The 18453-nt window shown below is 39.3% G+C and overlaps 1 protein-coding gene across 2 annotated transcripts in view; it reads left to right on the top strand.

The window, feature by feature from the left end:
* The first annotated feature begins 18098 nt into the window (after window positions 1-18098).
* The window catches only part of LOC140483756 (FYVE, RhoGEF and PH domain-containing protein 3-like), a 221266-nt gene continuing 220911 nt past the window's right edge, over window positions 18099-18453 (top strand). Inside the window, exon 1 of one of the 2 annotated variants that reach the window (XM_072582280.1) lies at window positions 18099-18405. In XM_072582280.1, coding sequence (XP_072438381.1) covers window positions 18252-18405 — 154 coding nt within the window. In that variant the 5' untranslated portion in view covers window positions 18099-18251. The remainder of the gene's footprint in view (window positions 18406-18453) is intronic. The other variant, XM_072582278.1, reaches the window with a different exon arrangement.

Genomic DNA, 18453 nt, shown 5'->3' with positions numbered 1-18453 from the left:
GTGGAGTGCCACAAGGAGCAGTGTTGGGACTACAATTACTTACAGTTTGTATTAATGACTTGGATGAGGCAAGTTAATGTATTATTAATAAATGTTTGGATTACACAAAAATGGGTAGGATGGTGTGTACAGTTGAGGGATATGGACAGATTAAGTGAGTGGAAACTCCTCAAAAATATAATGTGGGAAAATGTGAGGTTATGCATTTTGGCAGGAGGATTAAAGGAACTAAGTGTTGCAGCATACAGGGATTTGATGTCCTTGTGCATTTTTTAATGCAGTCACAGGGCATGGGCATCACTTTTTAAGCAGCATTTCTTGCTAATCCCTAATTTTCCAGAAGATGCTCAAAAGTCAACCATATAGCTCTGATTTTGGAGTCACACGTATGTCTAAAGCTACAACACAAGGTCAGCAGGTAATTGGAAAAAGCAAATGGAATGTCAGTCTTCATTTCAATGGGGAAAAAGTATAAAAATGGAGAAGTCTTGCTAAAACAAGGCACGAGTTAAACCATAGGTAGAGTAGTATGAATAGTTTTCGTCCTTTTATCTAGGGAAATATATTGGAAGCAGTCCAGAGAAAGATCACCAGATTGACTCCGGGTATGGAAGGATTTTATTATGAGAAGAGGTTGCATATTCCCAGTACTTAAGGGAATTTAGAAAAATGAGAGGTGACCTTATTGAAACATTCAAATTCTTTGGAGGCTTAACAGAATTAATGCAAAGAAGTTGCTTCCTCTTTTGGAAGAGTCTTGGACCAGAATGCATAATTTCAGAGTAAGGAAATTGCCCATTTAAGTCAGAGATGGGGAGGATATTCTTTCTGAGGGTCATGAATCTGTGGAATTCTTTACCCCAAATGACTATAAAGTTTGGGTCATGAAGTGGTAGACACAGCTTCAAGGCTTTAATCATAAAGGAAATCAAGGATTATGGGGAAAAGGTAGATTACACGAATTGAGGGTTATCAGATCAGTCATGATTTTATAGGATGACAGATCATCCTTGATGGGCCAAATGGCATACTTCTGTTCCTACATCCTATGATCTTATGGAAAGGTGCCAATAGCAAAAGCCAAATGAAGTGCTAATATTAATAGAGAAGAGGCGTAAATAAAACGTGAGTGTTAGTGGTAAGTATTAATAGCAGAAAATGTGTGGTGGAAGCAAACTCATGCAAACGAGACATGAGAGTTAGAGAGAGGCGAGGGGATTCAAATTTTTAAAAAATCATTCACGGGTTGAGGATGTTGCTGGCTAGGTCAATATTTATTGCCCATCCCAGAGGGCAGCTAAGAGTCAACCAGATTGTTGTTGGTTTGGAGTGATATGTATCCCGGAGGAGATAAGGGATTCACAGTCTGAAGTCGTTGAACTCAAAGTTGAGTCCTGAGTAAAGTGCCTGAGTGGAAAATGAGATTCTGTTCCTCCAGCATGTGTTGAGATTCACTGGAATATTGCATTAGGCCTAGGATAGGAATGTTACCATGAGAACAACAAGTGCTACAGTAGTCTTTTGTTGATAATCTCTGTCTGAGAATTTCATATTTGCTCGAACTTTCTGCCTTTCATTCTGCCTCTAGAGTGTTGCTTCAAGTTTGTTTCATTGCTGGAAGGCATTGAGTGACATCATAAACTGCAAGAGTAATGCTTTAATGGATTAGAGAGTATCTGATTCATCAGCTTGTGTTACAGTCTCATAGTACAGTGCCCATGACAGAACTCCTCAGTTTAAAGCATTTCTTCAGTGAAGATGTGTTCCTGCTTTAGTGTAAATGGATTAGGAGTTCTACTAAAGCAGCTCATCTGCCACTAAATGCCACATTTTGCACCAAACCTGAGAGACCCACAGCTGCAGATGGACTTTTGATCCCTTGGTTGCAGTGCAGTTTTTCACAAGCACAACCATGTGAATAAATCTAAACAATTTTATTCTAATAATCTGTCAAAATAAATATTATACTTGAATTAGAATTGTATTTGGATCTTAATGGAAACATAAGGGTTTGTAATTATCTGATTTGGGATGATTCTGATGTGAAATTATCAAGTTTTGAATCTCTATCATGTGACAACTGGAGAAAACTCTGCTACTTTTCTGGTTTTGTTCTGATTCTTGTTCAACAATTCCTTGGGATCAAGGATGTCTTTCTTCCACTCCAACACTGTGGGTCCTGAGCTGACTAAACTGGAACAACTTAACCTGTCACAAGTGGGCAGCTAGTGCTTGCTGAGGCAGCTGGGTTTTTGTACCCTCCTTCTGTTGTACATTGTATGACCCATATGGGTATATCAGAGACACTCAAAATGTTGGTATTCTTTTCAGATTCTTTTTCTCCAAATCGGTTGGTCTTGGATTAGAGATTCTCATGATTCGATGAGGGTATTGTGACAAAGCCCGGTGTCAAGAGCTTGTTTTGGAAGTCTTGTATCAAGCATGCAGATGATGTAACCCACCCAATGCAGCTGATTTACCATAACCAGTGCCAAGATATTGGGGATGTGATCTGATCTCATGGAGGACACTGACATTGGAGTGTTTATCCTTCCAGTGGATTTTCAGAAATTTACAGAGGCATCATTGGTGATACTTTTCAAGAGATTTGTAGTGTCAGAAGGACAGGTAACACTGCAGCATTGTGTTTGAGGTGTTTGTCATCAAATACTTGGTTCCTCAATGTCCCAAGGCTGCACTGATTGGAGGCGATGTTGAATTTCATCATAGAAGGCTACGTTCGCTGAGAGGAAGTGTCAAAGTTATGGGAATTAATCCACATTGTTCACCATGGGGTCTTGATAGTCAGGGGGTTGGGTGCTAAAATGTACAGTGGAAACAGGTTTTTGGAGGACCTTTGCCTTTCTGAATGTTCAGCCTAAGACTCATTTCCATGGACCTCTGTCTAATTTGGACCCCTGTGGTTAGCACTGCTGCCTCACAGCATCAGGGACTCAGGTTTGATTTCACCCTCAAGCAACCATCTGTGTAGAGTTTGCACATACTCCCCATGTCTGCCTGGGTTTCCTCCCACAGTCCGAAGATGTGCGGGTTATATGGATAGGCCATGCTAAATTAGACAAGTACTGTCTGCAGACAGCAGCTTGATGATATAGATTAAGGTGGTCTTGGTTTTATACTGTGATTGATGTAGGTTGAGAAGTTTTCTAACTTTCGAGGAGATTCACTCCATTAAGAAGTGGGTGAATTAATAGATTTAGGGTTGAATGTTGTAATGAGGAAGATGGAGAAGAGTGTTGGTGTGATGACACATCCTTGCTTATCCCAGTTTTCTCACATAATGGCTTTGAGGTGGATATGTTGTGAGAATTACAGCTTGCGTGCATGCTCTGTATTCAGGGACAGAGATGAAACCCTACGAATAACCAAATTTGAGGATGCTGCATATTTGTGATTTCAAAAAAGGCCACATGTAGATGCTGCTACTACTGTTTGCATTTTCCTTGGATTTGTCTTGCTATGAAAACCATGTCATTCTGTCTCTGGATGGAATCTGGATTGTGACTCTGGAAGGAGCTCTTTAGCTGCTAGGAAGGGGTTATTGAGAAGGGTTTTGGCAATGATTTTCTATGTGGTGGACAACAGGGACACCCCTCTGTAATTACTCAATCAGTTTCAATTCTGGAAGATGGTCACAATTACAGCATCTTCGAGATCCCCCAGCACATTGTCCTTCTTCCACATGAGGGAAGTGAGGTAGTGCATGAGGCAAGGTGGCTCAATGGTTAGCACTATTGCCTCACAGCATCAGGGACTCAGGTTTGATTCCACCCTCAAGCAACCATCTGTGTAAAGTTTGCACATTCTCCCCATGTCTGCCTGGGTTTCCTCCCACAGTCCGAAGATGTGTGGGTTAGATGGATAGGCCGTGCTAAATTACCCAAAGTGTCTGGGAGATGCAGGCTAGCTGGGTTAGCCATGGGAAATGCAGGGTTACAGGGTCAGGGTAGAGGGCTGGTTGTGGAGCTGTGGACTTGATGGGCTGAACGGCTTGTTTCCACACTGTAGGGATTCTATGATTCTGTGTGTATATGAGGCAAGGGTGCTTTGCTGATATATCAAAACAGGAGAAGCTTCAACAGGGCGTGAGAGGGTGGGACTCAGTTACATCAGGAGAAATATTGAAGACACCAGGGAGAGAGCAAGAGGGATCCAGATCAGGACTGGAGAGAGAGTGACCATCAGAAAGCCAGCTGAGCATGTAGCCCCAGAATCCAGCAAGAAAAAAAACAGTAAAACTTAAGAATGACACTGGTCCAAATTTGTTTTTTTATGTCTCAGAACAGTGCTCCAGAATGACCAGTGTGTTTGTTTCTAAGTATTACCTTTTTATTTGTTTGATGTCCCTGTTGGGTGAAATGTGCCATTAGGGATTAAAAGGTGGTATGAGAGCTGGTGTCCGATCTGATTAGCCATCAGCTTGTTGCTGTGGCAGCAACGGACCTTTGCTAATCTGACCAGGGTTGTTTGATTGTTAGCACCTTCTCTGCTCTGCTGCTGACTCACAAGCAAGCAGATTTAAACTCTCCCGGCATGGTATTGGTGTGTGTGGGACTGGGGGTCAAGATTAGGAACAACAACGTGCAAGTGTCTTAGTCCCTATCCATGCATCAGAGCCTGGTCTGCACTTGTCTTGGATTCCTACCATTGGACAGGACTTTGCTCTGCCAGCACTGTATTGTCAGCGTGCAATGGCACTTCTTAAAATAACTCACACACAGGCATCATCCACATCTGGACCTAGAACATCAGGATGCTTGATGACATCTCGAGCAGTGACAGACCTGAACATCACACCTGAACATCACTATCCATGAATTCTAGTGTTATGACACTGACCTTAATGAGATACAACAGGCAAGGAAGACCAGCTCAAAGAACAAAGTGGCACTTACACCTTCAACTGGAAATTCAGTCAGGAAAAGAATACCAATTCTATAGGTTGACATCATTGTAAAAAACGAGCTGGTTGATCATCTTCATGAGTCCATTGTGGAATAAATGAACTTGGCATGACTCTTTGTCGGCCTAACCCAGAAGCAATACACAACAGTTATCGATGTTTTAGTCCCAACCAGTGTTCCTTATGAACCATGCAGCCACTCCCCGAGTCCATACCATGCATAGCTGTGCTGTGCCGGAGAGCTTGCGCATGCCCGTCCCAGCATTTACTTCTGTTTTTGGAAGCCACTACTGAGGACGAACCTCAGAGGCTGGCGGAGAAGGAAAATAAATGGAGGGAATGTAGGCCCTAATCCAAGAAACAACAGATGAGACGAAGCTAGGAATTCTATTCCAGCCTTAATTAAATGTTGTCCTGTTTCCCAAAGGGAAACAAATTGATCCCTGGAACAAGTATTGAGTTAGATGATCAGGCATGATCATAATGACTGGTAGATCAATATCTAAGGCCTGAATGGCCTACTCCTGTTCCTATTTTCTACATTTCTCTCCAAAGAAACAATTATTGTGGTGAGAATGACAAGGAGATCCAAGAGCTACTGAATTTCAAGCCGAAGGCACTCTTGAACTGAAAGCACCACCAATACTTAAAGGACAGAAAACACATCAAATGAAGGCCAACTTCCAAAACAAACCATTGACCTGGATGGACAATGCATGAGAAATACATTGCATGAGAAGTACATTGTCCTGGATGGACAATGCACTGACAAGCATGAGGTCAATGGATTCTTATGCAGAGTTAAGATCATCAATGGTCCAAACACCCAAGCACTTAACCTAGTGAGAGTTAAAAACAGAGTGGTTATACATTTCAGTTTTACACTAACAATCTGGACAAAGGAACTGAGGGCATTGTGGCTAAGTTTACATATGAAGTTAAATAGATTGGGGGGGGAGGGGCAGCGGGGCAGCTAGTGTTGAAGAGGTAGGGAGACTGCAGGAGGACTTGGCCAGGCAATAAGAGTGGGCAAAAAAAAACAGATGTAATAAAATGTGGGAGAGTGTGAGGTTATGCATTTTGTTTGGAAGAATAAAGACATGGATTATTTTCAAAATAGGCAAGGCTTTACAAATCTGAACCTTAAAGAGACTTATGAATCCTAGTTCAGAATTCTCTTAAGGTTAACATGCAGATTCAGTTAGCAGTTAGGAAAGCAAAGGCAATATTAGCATTCATTTCAAGAGGGCGACAACACAAGAGCAGGAATATACAGCTGAGGCTGTATAAAGCTCTCATCAGACCACATTTAGAATATTATGAGTAGTTTTGGGGCTTGTATCTAAGGAAGGATGTGCTGGCTTTGGAGGAGATCCAGAGGAGATTTCAAGAAATACCCTGGAGATGGAGAGTTTGTCATAGAAGGAATAGTTGAGGAATCTGGATGTGTACTCGATGGAGTCTAGAAGTATGAAGGGTACCTCATGGATATTCATAGAATACTGAGTGACATGGATACAATGAACATGGAGAAGATGTTTCCACTAGTAAAAGAGACTAAGAACCGGAGGCACAGCCTCAAATTGAAGGGATTACCCTTTACAATTGAGATGAGGAGGAATTTCTTCAGCCACAAGCTAATGAATAAGTGGAACTAATTGCCACAGAAGGCTACAGAGGCAAAGTCCATTCCTCCAACTAATCTCATACCATCCTCATGGATACAGTCTACCCAGCAAGAAAAACATTGCTTTTGGCTTTCCGTACTTTCTACTTTTAATTGCCACTAACCTATTAAACACAGAAATAGAAGGGGTCTTGATTAGTGAGGGAATCAACGGTTCTGAAAAGAAGGCAGGAGAATGGGATTGAAAAATATATTAGCCACAAACAAACAGCAGAGCAGACTCTATGGGCTGAATGGCCTTGTTCTGTTTCTATATATAATGGTCCTGTGGTTTATTGACACCTGTTACAGACAGAGAGGCAGTAAGTGCTCATTGGAAGGAGCACTTTGAGGATCTCCTCAAGCAAAATTCAGTACTTAACTTGAGTATCCTTGAATATGTCCCATCGCATGCTACCCATCAGCATCTTAGTACAGCCCCAAACTGAAATGAGGTTGAAAAGGACATCAGACATCTGTGAGCCAATAAAACTGTCTGTGCAGATGGAATTCATGCCAAAATACTAAACTATGGATATGATTACAGGTATTGTTATAAACACAGAAGGGTATTTTTGTACTGTATTACATATCTGAAATAACTATAGTACCTGTGAAGGTGTTAAGAAGCATTATCATTTGGTAACTAACTTGCAATGCAAGTTCAGTTTATTCAAATTGAATTGGTTTATGCTTCCATAAAACGAATGCCAGAATTTTTTTCTAACAAACATATTGCAAGACCACACATGAATAGGAACATGGAACTAAGTGAGAATAAATCAACAATTGGAACAAAGTTAGGAGCTCCCTTACAGAATTGCCTACAGACTCCACATTCAAATGGAATGTCAAAGGCTACGGGGGACTATTTACATAAGAATACTCAGTTTGTCTGTCCAGGTTGATTTCAATTTTCAGCTTAAGGACTGTTTCCATGGTAGGTTTATTTAGTTGACAGTGCCTGGCACTTGTGGTGGCATGTCAGATGCACACAGGACTGGGGCACATGCTATATTGTAACTGTCAGTGGTTGATACTAGCAGCAGTGGTATATTAAGGTTAGTGGCAACTAAAAGTAGAAAGTACGGAAAGCCAAAAGCAATGTTTTTCCTGATGGGTAGACTGGATCCATGAGGATGGTATGAGATTAGTTGGAGGAATGGACTTGGCAAGACAAGGATGAGATTGGCAAGAGATGGATAGGAAGGATGGAAGGACATGCATAAAATGGATGATATGGGAGTCATGATGATGATGGTACTATGTATGTGTGCCAAAATGGCAGAAACTATTGTTTAATACAAATTGTTTTAAGTTATTCTTTCTGCTGGAAGTCAAGATTCACTGGACCTGAATGAAGAAGATTTAGAAAATCTGTCAGATTAGTTTAAAGAATATCCACTGATGAAGATAATGATAACAGTCTATAACCTTCAAAGCTGACAGAAGTCAATTCCATGATATGACATCCCACAAATTTACAGGCAAGAGTCATAGAGATGTACAGCACGGAAACAGACCCTTCAATCTGACTCGTCCATGCTGACCAGATATCCCAACCTAATCTAGTCCCGTTTGCAAGCACTTGGCCCATATCCCTCTAAACCCTTCCTATTCATATGCCCATCCGGATGCCTTTTAAATGTAATTGTATCAGCCTCAACCACTTCCTGTGCAGCTCATTCCATGCATGCACCACCTTCTGTGTGAAAACATTGCCCCTTAGGTCTCTTTTATATTTTTCACTCTCACCGCAAATCTCTAGTTCTGGACTTCCCCACCCCAGGGAAAAGACTTTGTCTATTTATCCAATCCATGTCCCTCATGATTTTATAAACCTCCATAAGGTCATCCCTCAGCCTCAGCCTCAGCTTATTCAGCCCCTCCCTATAGCTCAAATCCTTTTTCTCCCTTGAATTGAGACCATCTGATGTAAACCTGCCTTTTAAATCAGAAGAAAACAGTTCCCAGATATTAATATTCTAAGACTATTAACAAGTCACAAGACTTCTTGACAAAATTTGTATTCTTAGGCTTGTTCTCACACATAGACACCTTCATATAGCTTTCTCCAAAGTGAGAAATTTTTGTTTCTGTTAAAGTTTTAGTGAAAAAAAACAGGAAATCCTGTATTTGAAGAAGCACTATTGCAATAAAGGTACTAATTTTACCACAGATATTTTGTGGGTCTCTGCTAGTTTCACATAATACCAATATGTATGTCAGTAAGATCACATTTAATTCCACTGCAACTGGTGAATAAAAACTTTTTTTTTCTGGAGAAACAATTATCTATTGTATATACAGAAGTATTTTTGAAAATTATGTTTCCAAAGTCATAAATTGCTCGTGACAGGGACCCTGATACAGTCAATTTGCTTTGTGGTCGGCTGCAGTCTTCAACTTTCCAACATTAAGCTACAGAGCAGGTGATGTTTTAATCTTGTAATGTTTAGGAGTAATTTTGTTGAAATATACAAGATTCAATACAATTATCTCAAACTAGATGCATGGAGTATCACAGCAAAATGCTGTCTACAATAGAGTCCTTATATCTTGAGCCATTGAATCATATTGTTGAGCACTTGAGAATCATTAAACAATTGAGACCACAAATTTCAGCAAATAAAATGTGAACTCGAAACATAATATTCCTTTGGGTGAACTTGAAGCATCTCTATCCGCAAAACAATGAATGTTATAATATTTCATTGTCATGAATTTTCATGCTAAAGCCTTTAGGTAACTGGGATTAGCATTGAATCCCGGAGGCCTGTAGAATTAAAATGATATATCTGAATTTTCACAAAATGTAATTTAATGCTGAACAATAGGAGGACTAGTACCTCTAGTCAGAAACAATTGAGTCTGGGGGAAATTACACTCAAAATGTGAATGGATTATTTGCTGAAAATTGAAAAGTTAATTGTCTGAAATGGCATTATATTCTGGCTTTTGCCAGGGTGCTATATTTCACAGCTGGCATCGGATATTTTTCCACACCTTTCACTTCAAAACAATTTTGCATATTAAATGCTGAAAGTGTAAGCTGATAACAATGTAGCAAAAGCAACAGGTCTTCTGGGGCCTTAGTAAACAATGGCATCAATATCAAATCTCCTTAACCACTGAGAGTTAGGGATTGAGAGAAAAAAGGAAGAGAAAGTACAGGATTTCAGTTCAAACCTACTAAAAAAATGAAGGAGAAGAAAAGAATTCATAATGTGGCCCAATAGATTGATCAGCAGCCTTCAAATCCTCCTAATTTGCATATAGCAGGCAGTAAGAGTTGGGAGAGTTTCCTAGTCAACCATGCACTGGCGCCAGCCATAGATAAATGGGGAAGGTTAGCATCAAGTAAGGCATTTGACTCTAAACCTAGCTGCCTAATCCAAAAAGTTAGTTGACATTAACTGGATCAACCAGTATTGTGGTGTACCATGTGAATTAGGAAAGGCTGAATAACAATCTCTAAGCAACGATTAACAACATTCAGGAAAATGAATGTTTTTTATCGTTTTTTTCTGAGTCAGAGAGGTTGACTGACATTGCAAGTTAGCAAGCATCATGTAGTTAAAAAGATGTACTTGTTAACTTCCGCACCTAACTTTCTGTGTTGAGTTTATTCTAGCAAGTTCTTAAAGAGAATGAGAAGGCTAAGGCTGAGATGTTATTTGTGGCGAACACGATAAATTGACTAGACTTGTGGAGAATTACAACTGACATGGTATCCCCATGTCCCCTGAATTTGTTGGCTGACATGCATATAAATAATTGAGAGTCGTTACCACATTGTTCATTTTCCAGTAAGATCTGACTCAATGTGATGAAAACACAAGAATATAGATGGTGACATTTTTGTATAATTTATCTTTTAAGAGGATGACTTGTTTCCATGGTGATTTTGTTAGATAATTGAAACAAAAATCATAATTATATTTTTAAAAGTTTGTACAACTTTATAGCAATCTTTGTGTCAAATTATGGTAGCAAAATATTTAATCAAACTCATATTGTCACCCAAATTTCATAAAAGAAACCCAATAAATTTCTGTGAGATGCTGAGATAAGTGTATACACTTACACATCATTAATTTGCTTTTATTTATGTGATTTGCTGTTTTGGAAAACTCAGAACCTGTAAATTTATTTTTTGAGTTATTTTTCTCCTCTGGTTTTGCTGAATTGCTTATTCATTGCTTTTGTCCTGGGAACAGCTGTTCTGCCTTAAGCAAACCCCATAGTCACTTCCTATAATCCTTCTTTGGTGGAACAGATGGCTTGGAGTCTGAGACTCCCTTTCTGCAGCCTATGAGTTATACTGCATTTTCAAGTAGAAGGTCAGTTTCTATCTTGAAGCAAAATTATGCTTTGTAGTAAATGGTCGCTGAGTTCATCATAAATGCTTATTGTAGTCTCAGCAGATTAAAACTGAATTTATGAAAAAGGCAGAAAATTAGAATCCTACATGAAATTGCCGAAAGCAGTATTTTAAACAATGACATTGTGAAAGGGAACAAGGATTTTATATTAAGGAAAAATAATTAACCTTATATGATAAGTGAGGCCAAAGAGTTATGAATTAGAATATAATTATTTTATGCTGGATAAATCTTAGAGAGTGGAACTTTTGAAAATTTAATAAAGTACCTGAGGATGCTTACCAACTTTGAATAATCACTAAACTGTCTCATTATTTCAAATTTAAAGATGCTGTGGGGAGCCATGTGATTGAATGCTTTACATATGTTATGTACAAGTAAAGATTTGAATATTGGCTGTGAAGGTTTTTAAAAATCTGCCTTCATCACCAAACTCATTATTGACCACCATCAATACTCTTATAATAAAGTTTTACACATGGACAAAGAATAAATTTCCTTCACTGTTTGTTTCTCGATGTTTGATTTTCCCTTCGGGCAGGAAGATAAAAAAACAGAAATGATATGGATAACTAACATCAAGGCAAAGAAACAGGAGGGTAGAGCCAAAATGGAGTGAAGGAACAAATGTAGGAGAAAGAAGTAATTGGCTCAGCATGGTTAACAAAATCTGTATGTTTCTGGACACAGGGAATTCAAGCATGGCAGAGATCAGAAGAAGCATGTCCTAGTTGTAAACAGAGGACACAATATGAGAGAGTTCAAATTTAACATCTGAGGATCAGTGATGACAAAACGCTAAGTTGATCTTAGGATGAAATTAACTTAAAGAATCAATAATGCAGTGCCTACATTCAGAAATTATTTTAAATAATATTTTTTCCTATTACAATAGACTCATTCAAAAATCAATCCGTTGCAAACAAAGGAAGAATATTGATCTTGTACATAAACTTGTTAAAATTGATTCCGTTATGAAATATATCAACTTTACAGTGCTTTTGAAATACATTTTTGAATGTGACAGGACAAGCTGATAAGGCTGTAAAAACATGAGGGACACTGGGCTTTAAAAATAAAGGCATAGCGTTCAAAAGCAAGGAAAATATTTCGGTGTTTTCATAGGGTAGCAGTTGGATTTATTATTGTTATCAGTACTAAGTAAAGACATCAGTTTCATTGTGGCTATGATAGATCATTGAGAGAGCCCATGCAATCAGTCCCAATCTCATGCTCACTCTACTCGGACTTCAAATTTCTTATTTTCAGATATATATCTAATTGTTTTTTGAAAATTCACATCAAACCTGCTTCCAGATCCTTTCAGATACTGCAGTGTATTCCAAATCATAAGCTGTTGTATAAAAAAAAGCAAATCCCCCTGGATTTTTGTTTTAACAATTGTGTTAACACTTTGCCACACCCTCCCCCACACCAATCAATGAAGCCCCTTATCCACAATACCAGATTGGTAAATCTCTACTGCACCCTTTTAAAGGCTTTGATAGCCTTTATAAACTGTAGTGCCCAGAATGGGACACATTATGCCAACTGGGGCCTGTTCAGTTTGAAAGATCTACCATATTTTCCTTGTTTTTGAACGCTGTGCCTTTATTTATAAAGCCCAGTATCCCTCATGTTTTTACAGCCTTATCAGCTTGTCCTGTCACATTCAAAAATGCATTTCAAAAGCACTGTTAAGTAGATATATTTAGTGTTTTGAGTAAATATTTAGTATTAAGTATTGCAATAATTTTTAATTGAATTATTTATATTATAGATTGTTGTAACACAAACTAGCACTACATTAATGAATTCCCTTAATCGTATTGTACCTTTGTCAGCTGTGAAATTACCTATTTTGGAACAACAGCAGAAGAATGGAAAATGTCACAATCTAACGATTGGTTTTTTGATAGCTCAATGTCTCAGGGGATGGATGCAGTGGCCTTCTGTCAGATTCTAGTGTATAGATTTAAGTGGCACTCTGGATCATTAGGACAAGGTTTGTGGATTTCCCAGTGCAGATGACCTCCTGTGTACAATATTTTAGCTTGTATAACAATTGACTCTAGTCTCTTGTAATACAACATATAATCAGAACACCTGAGACCACAACCAATATAGTATATCCTGATGTAGTATGGCATTATGATTATATAGACTATTTTACTTATTATATATGTATTCTTCAGGACACTGTGGTATATATTGTGATAAGCTACACTATAATCATTAGCTACAAAACTGACTATTTTCTGTATTAGTAAGCTACGGTAGCTTTTATTTGCTCTGAGTATTTGGACTCGTTGCAAATCTCAGAAATGCATGAATAGAATTAATTATTTTTGGAAATCACTAAAGAATATCTGATCTAAGATCCCACTGCAATCTTCTTCCCTGTATTTTTATTCCTTATTTTCTACTTGTTGTTGTCTTATCTTGCACTGAATATCCAAACAGAAATCAAGTTCTCATCTAAGCGAGACTACAAATATAAACCAACAAAAAAAATGTCAAGAGTCATCAGATGTTGCCTAAGATTGGCTGATGACTTTTGAGTCCTACATATGAAAAGGTGTTCCTGCTGAACATTTCTATATATCTCAGTGACACATTGCATATTAACATTTTGTCAGAGTCATTTTGTGTTCTCTTTATGAATTCTAATTATTTATGATGTACATTAAAAGATAATAAAACAATATTCTGGTTAATGTTATTTTTCTAACTAATTGTAATATAAAACAATAATTAGTTCGAACAATACATTTTATTACAGGAACAATGTATCTTTGCCAGGAGCTGAAAGTGGACTATTTATTTGTGACTTTGGACAGCAATAAAAAATCATGCATGATTAAATTTATGCGTCGTGCACTCATGCTTGAAGACTTGAATGAGATGTTTTGCCAACTGTTTTTAACCTTTTAGGAGCTGAAACAATACCTAAAAATAGAAACATTCAAACATTTACAGTGTAGATGGAGGCCATTGGCCCATCTTGTTCATGCCAATTGATTATATTTTATTCAATTCAAACCACCACCTGCACCTTGCTTCGTCAATTTTCCACCCCCACCCTTCCTAGCTCTTCAAATCATAGAATCCCTACAGTGCAGAAACACACCCATTGAGTCTGCACTGACCCTCTGAAGAGCATCCAACCTTGATCCAACAACCCCACCAATCCCATGTTGGGATCATGACTGACAACACAGAGCAGAGACTGACTTTTCAGTCCAGTCATTTGGGAACACAGTTGTATCTTTTGAATGAGATATTAAATCAGGAGCATATCTGTCCATCAGATTGACATAAACCATCTTGTGGTAGACATTATTTTCTTCCTTAATCTATCCAAAGTACTTTAGTTCAAAAATCTTACTAATACTGTGATGTGAATATTTTGGATGCATTTGCTTACATCCCAACAGTGACTTCATTCAAAAGTGAAGCACTTCCGTCTCAAGGCTAGCAAACTTTCCAGAACTGAAGGAAAAAATTTTGAATGGACTATTAAATAGTGCTCAGCAGTACATCAAACCCAGAAATGACCAAGCTCGAAGAGATCATAACCAACAACTACAACTGTACACATTTCAATTTGTTGCTTTTGCTAACTCCTTTTTCCCACAAACAGTTGAAGTCAGGAACAATCATCAACAAAGCTTAATCTCCATGCTGGCTAAGCCTCATTTAAGATAAATCCATCGATTTTTAAGCATAATGTATCTATCATCTTTACATATTGTGCATATCATGTATCTCCTGTGAAGATCCCCATGTAAGTCTACAGAGGAAAACCTTGTCAAATACAAAGGACTAAGTCAGTACGTATTCTGGAATGCTCTGTTTAGGTAATAAAACATTACATAAGTGATAACGTGTGCTTTGTTTTTGCAGATTTTTTAAAAAAACAGTCTCTCCTGTGTCCAATATCCTATGTATCAAGGAGAAGGTGCTATTACAAATTCTTACCTGTACCTACCACTCATGCCTGTAGAAGCTATCAACAGAATCGGAACAATATTCAAGCTTTGATCACTAATAAATTGGAAAAGGCAGCTTCAACTGCACATCACGGCTTTTGAAAGATATAATGACTGTCATTATCAGATAGTGATGAGAATGTCCAGCATTGTTAACAGTTCACAGATGAAAGAAAGTCAACATTAAAATGGATAACATACAAGTCAGAATAATTGGCATAAGCTCCAATGGGATTCTGTATTGTTTAGAAGTTAAACATTACAGATGCAGGAACCCTGAAATACAAACAGAAAATCTGGATATGTTCAGCAGGTAAGGTGTTTTGTGTGGAAAGAAAAACAATGTCAACATTTTAGGTCAATAACCTTTCATAAGAAATCAGTTTAAAAAACTGGGCAAATGTGATGTTGACACATTCACTAACAATTGCTACACAACAGATCTGTCAGTTTCTCCCAGGAAAGCTATCAAAGCACAACTAAAACACTGACATAAGACTACCTGACAAGGTCAAAAATTGCCTTGATATGTTCCAATTCACAAAAAGAACAAACCACGCAATTCCTGCCCCATTAGCAATTTCTCACCAATAACCTGTTTTCTGGTGCTCCGTTTGAGTTCCAGCAGAACTACCTGCCAGCAGATCCTAATGCATCCCTGATCTAGGCATAACTGGGAATTTATCACAAGGGAAGACATGGAGTAAGAACTGCACAAATTAGTCTTAGCAAATCAGGGACCTTTGATTTAATATACTTCTGTGTATTTTTAAGACCTGGCTTGCTCTTATGGTTTATCACTCCCACTGGGACATGAGACAGAGAAAGCATGTATTTAGATCTTGTTCCATAACAAGTTTGCTTGCCTGGAGGTTGGTAGATTAGATTACTTACAGTGTGGAAACAGGCCCTTCAGCCCAACAAGTCCATACCGACCCGCCAAAGCGCACCCACCCATACCCATTCCCTTACATCTAACACTACGGGCAATTTAGCGTGGCCAATTCACCTAACCTGCACATTTTTGGACTGTGGGAGGAAACCGGAGCACCCAGAGGAAACCCACGCAGACATGGGGAGAATGTGCAAACTCCACACAGTCAGTCGCCTGAGGCGGGAATTGAACCCGGGTCTCTGGTGCTGTGAGGCAGCAGTGCTAACCACTGTGCCACTTTGCCACCCACGGGGTAGCCTATGGCACCCTGCATCAACAGTGGCGAGCCTGGAGAGTCTGGAAATCACACTGCTTAATGTAAGTGTATTGGAAAGATTTTGGCCATATTATGAATACATTATGGGGCTCAAACATGAAGGTCCTGACTTAAAGACATGTACACATTGCAACAAGACTTGCACTTATGGTATATAGAGAGGAGAAATTTAAGAAAGAATCATTGCACATCTTGGTTCTACTCAATTATTCACTCAGCAGATAAATGAAGAGGATTCAATATTTTTAACTTAATTTCAAGTTAAAATGAATTGGTGCAGCAATTTTCCCAGGGCTTCAAAAGATGTGATTATAAGATTTTGTGTAGAGGTATCTATCCTCAGTTTCAAAAAGTAGTCAATCTATTGTTTCTTAACATAATAACACACATTCCACAATATGTAGAGGATGTATATAAAAAGCCTAGCTTGCTGTAATATAATCTTGCAAATACAAATATTTAATTATGGGCTTAAAGTGAGGGAGAGCAAGGGTCTACAACAGAATTTGAAAAGTGCTGGTAATTCCAGCACTTGGATGACATAACTTGAATATTTCAATTCAAAACAAATATTGTATGATTTCAAGAAGAAGTTGAATAAATGGTCCATGAATACGGGGGAAAAACAGTGATTCCTGTTGAAGGGCTTTTGCCGGAAATGTTGATTTTCCTGCTCCTCGGATGTTGCCAGACCTGCTGTGCTTTTACAGCACCACACTTGACAAAAAGCAGGAACAGGCTATTGAGTTGGATGATCAGCATGATCATAGTGACTTGTAGAGCAGACTTGGAGGGGAAAATGGCCTGGACTCCATTAAAAAAAATGTGTATCATGGCTCAAATGGAGATTGAACTCAGCTTTGCAAATCTGATGACTCAGTTGCCATCTGCAAAGCTTTGGAAGTTATATCACCTACTTATTAGGCACAAAGAACGGGCATCCTGCAATATCTGCTTGAAATACTCTCTCTGATAAAGGAAGAGGGCAGTAACCCTGGACATGTATGATGCAAATATTGTGATCCTTGAGGGCAACAAGTGTGATTTGCAGCAATTACAACAACAATCTATGTACGTGCCTGCTGAGCAATGTGGGAACAATATTCTCATGTATTGCCCTTGTCAGACGGCACATCCTGGCTATCCTATCTACTCTGAAGGAGGCAGAATGTGAAACAAAGGGATTGTTTTCCTGCCCATAGCTTTATGGGTGGGGACAACTGCAGTGCATATGTTCACATCAAGTAACAAAGATACCAAAGCAAGAGGAAACTCGCAAGCAGAATCTCCCATGGGCTACTGCTAAGGGACAAAAGACTTCTTCAGACTGTCAAAATATGGGTCACTACCTAGGTCATCCTGATAAAGATCAAGATTTGCTTAACTGAGAGCCAAGGTAGGTCAGCGGACACAGGGCAGATGGTTGAGTCGCTCTTGGTGAGAACTGACAGAGGAACTGGATAAACCTAAGACCATGGAGGCCTGAAGATTTGAGGCCAGTCAGAGAGACGTTGGAATTGTCAAGACAAAAAGTAACAAAGGTGAGCAGATCAGTGGAGTTAGGACTGAGACCGGATGAATTGATGAGGGTGGAATTGGAAGTCTGAATATCAGTATGGATAAGTGGTTAGAAACATCTCTCAGTCCCATGTGAAGACAAATATGGTTCATCTCAATGCCCATGAAAAGAAGATTTCTAGGGAGATGGGGAGGACAGTAAATAATAATAGTAATATTATTCAGTACTTTATTATAATTAAACAGTTAAAACATTTTGTCAAAAACTAGCAGAAGTGTTGCTTCTTGCAAACGCCTGGAAGGGACGATCTGCTTCAGTACCACTGAGAGGGTGCGCGCCTTGACATGAACTTCTCGCGCACGAGCATCCCGGCGCGTGCTCGAGCCTAGCGACTTCTCTGACCAGAACAAGAGGAGCAGCTCCTTGACAGAGTGACAGGGCTAGGGAGAGAGAGAGAGAAACACACACAGACAGACGGGAATAACGGGAGCAGGGAAAGAAAGTGGTGCTGCAAGTTGGCGAGTGGGAGGTGTTAACATAGGAGCAAGGGGGGAATGCAGTTGACCAGAGCCGGAAAAGCGGCAGTTTGCCAGGGCTTGGATTCCGGAGTGAGCCCAGTGACGGAGCCGCAGCTCCAGAGGGAGGCGGCTCGCCCCGGGGACACGGTGAACGGCAATATGAGCGGGCGGAGCACAGCCACCGCCACCGGTAAGTCCGGCAGTGGGAGACTGCCCAACTGGGGCAGCTCCTCGGCTT

Source organism: Chiloscyllium punctatum, chromosome 12, assembly GCF_047496795.1.
Source record: "Chiloscyllium punctatum isolate Juve2018m chromosome 12, sChiPun1.3, whole genome shotgun sequence".
NCBI classification, from domain to species: Eukaryota; Metazoa; Chordata; class Chondrichthyes; order Orectolobiformes; family Hemiscylliidae; genus Chiloscyllium; species Chiloscyllium punctatum.
This window is presented reverse-complemented; position numbering and strand designations above follow the sequence as displayed.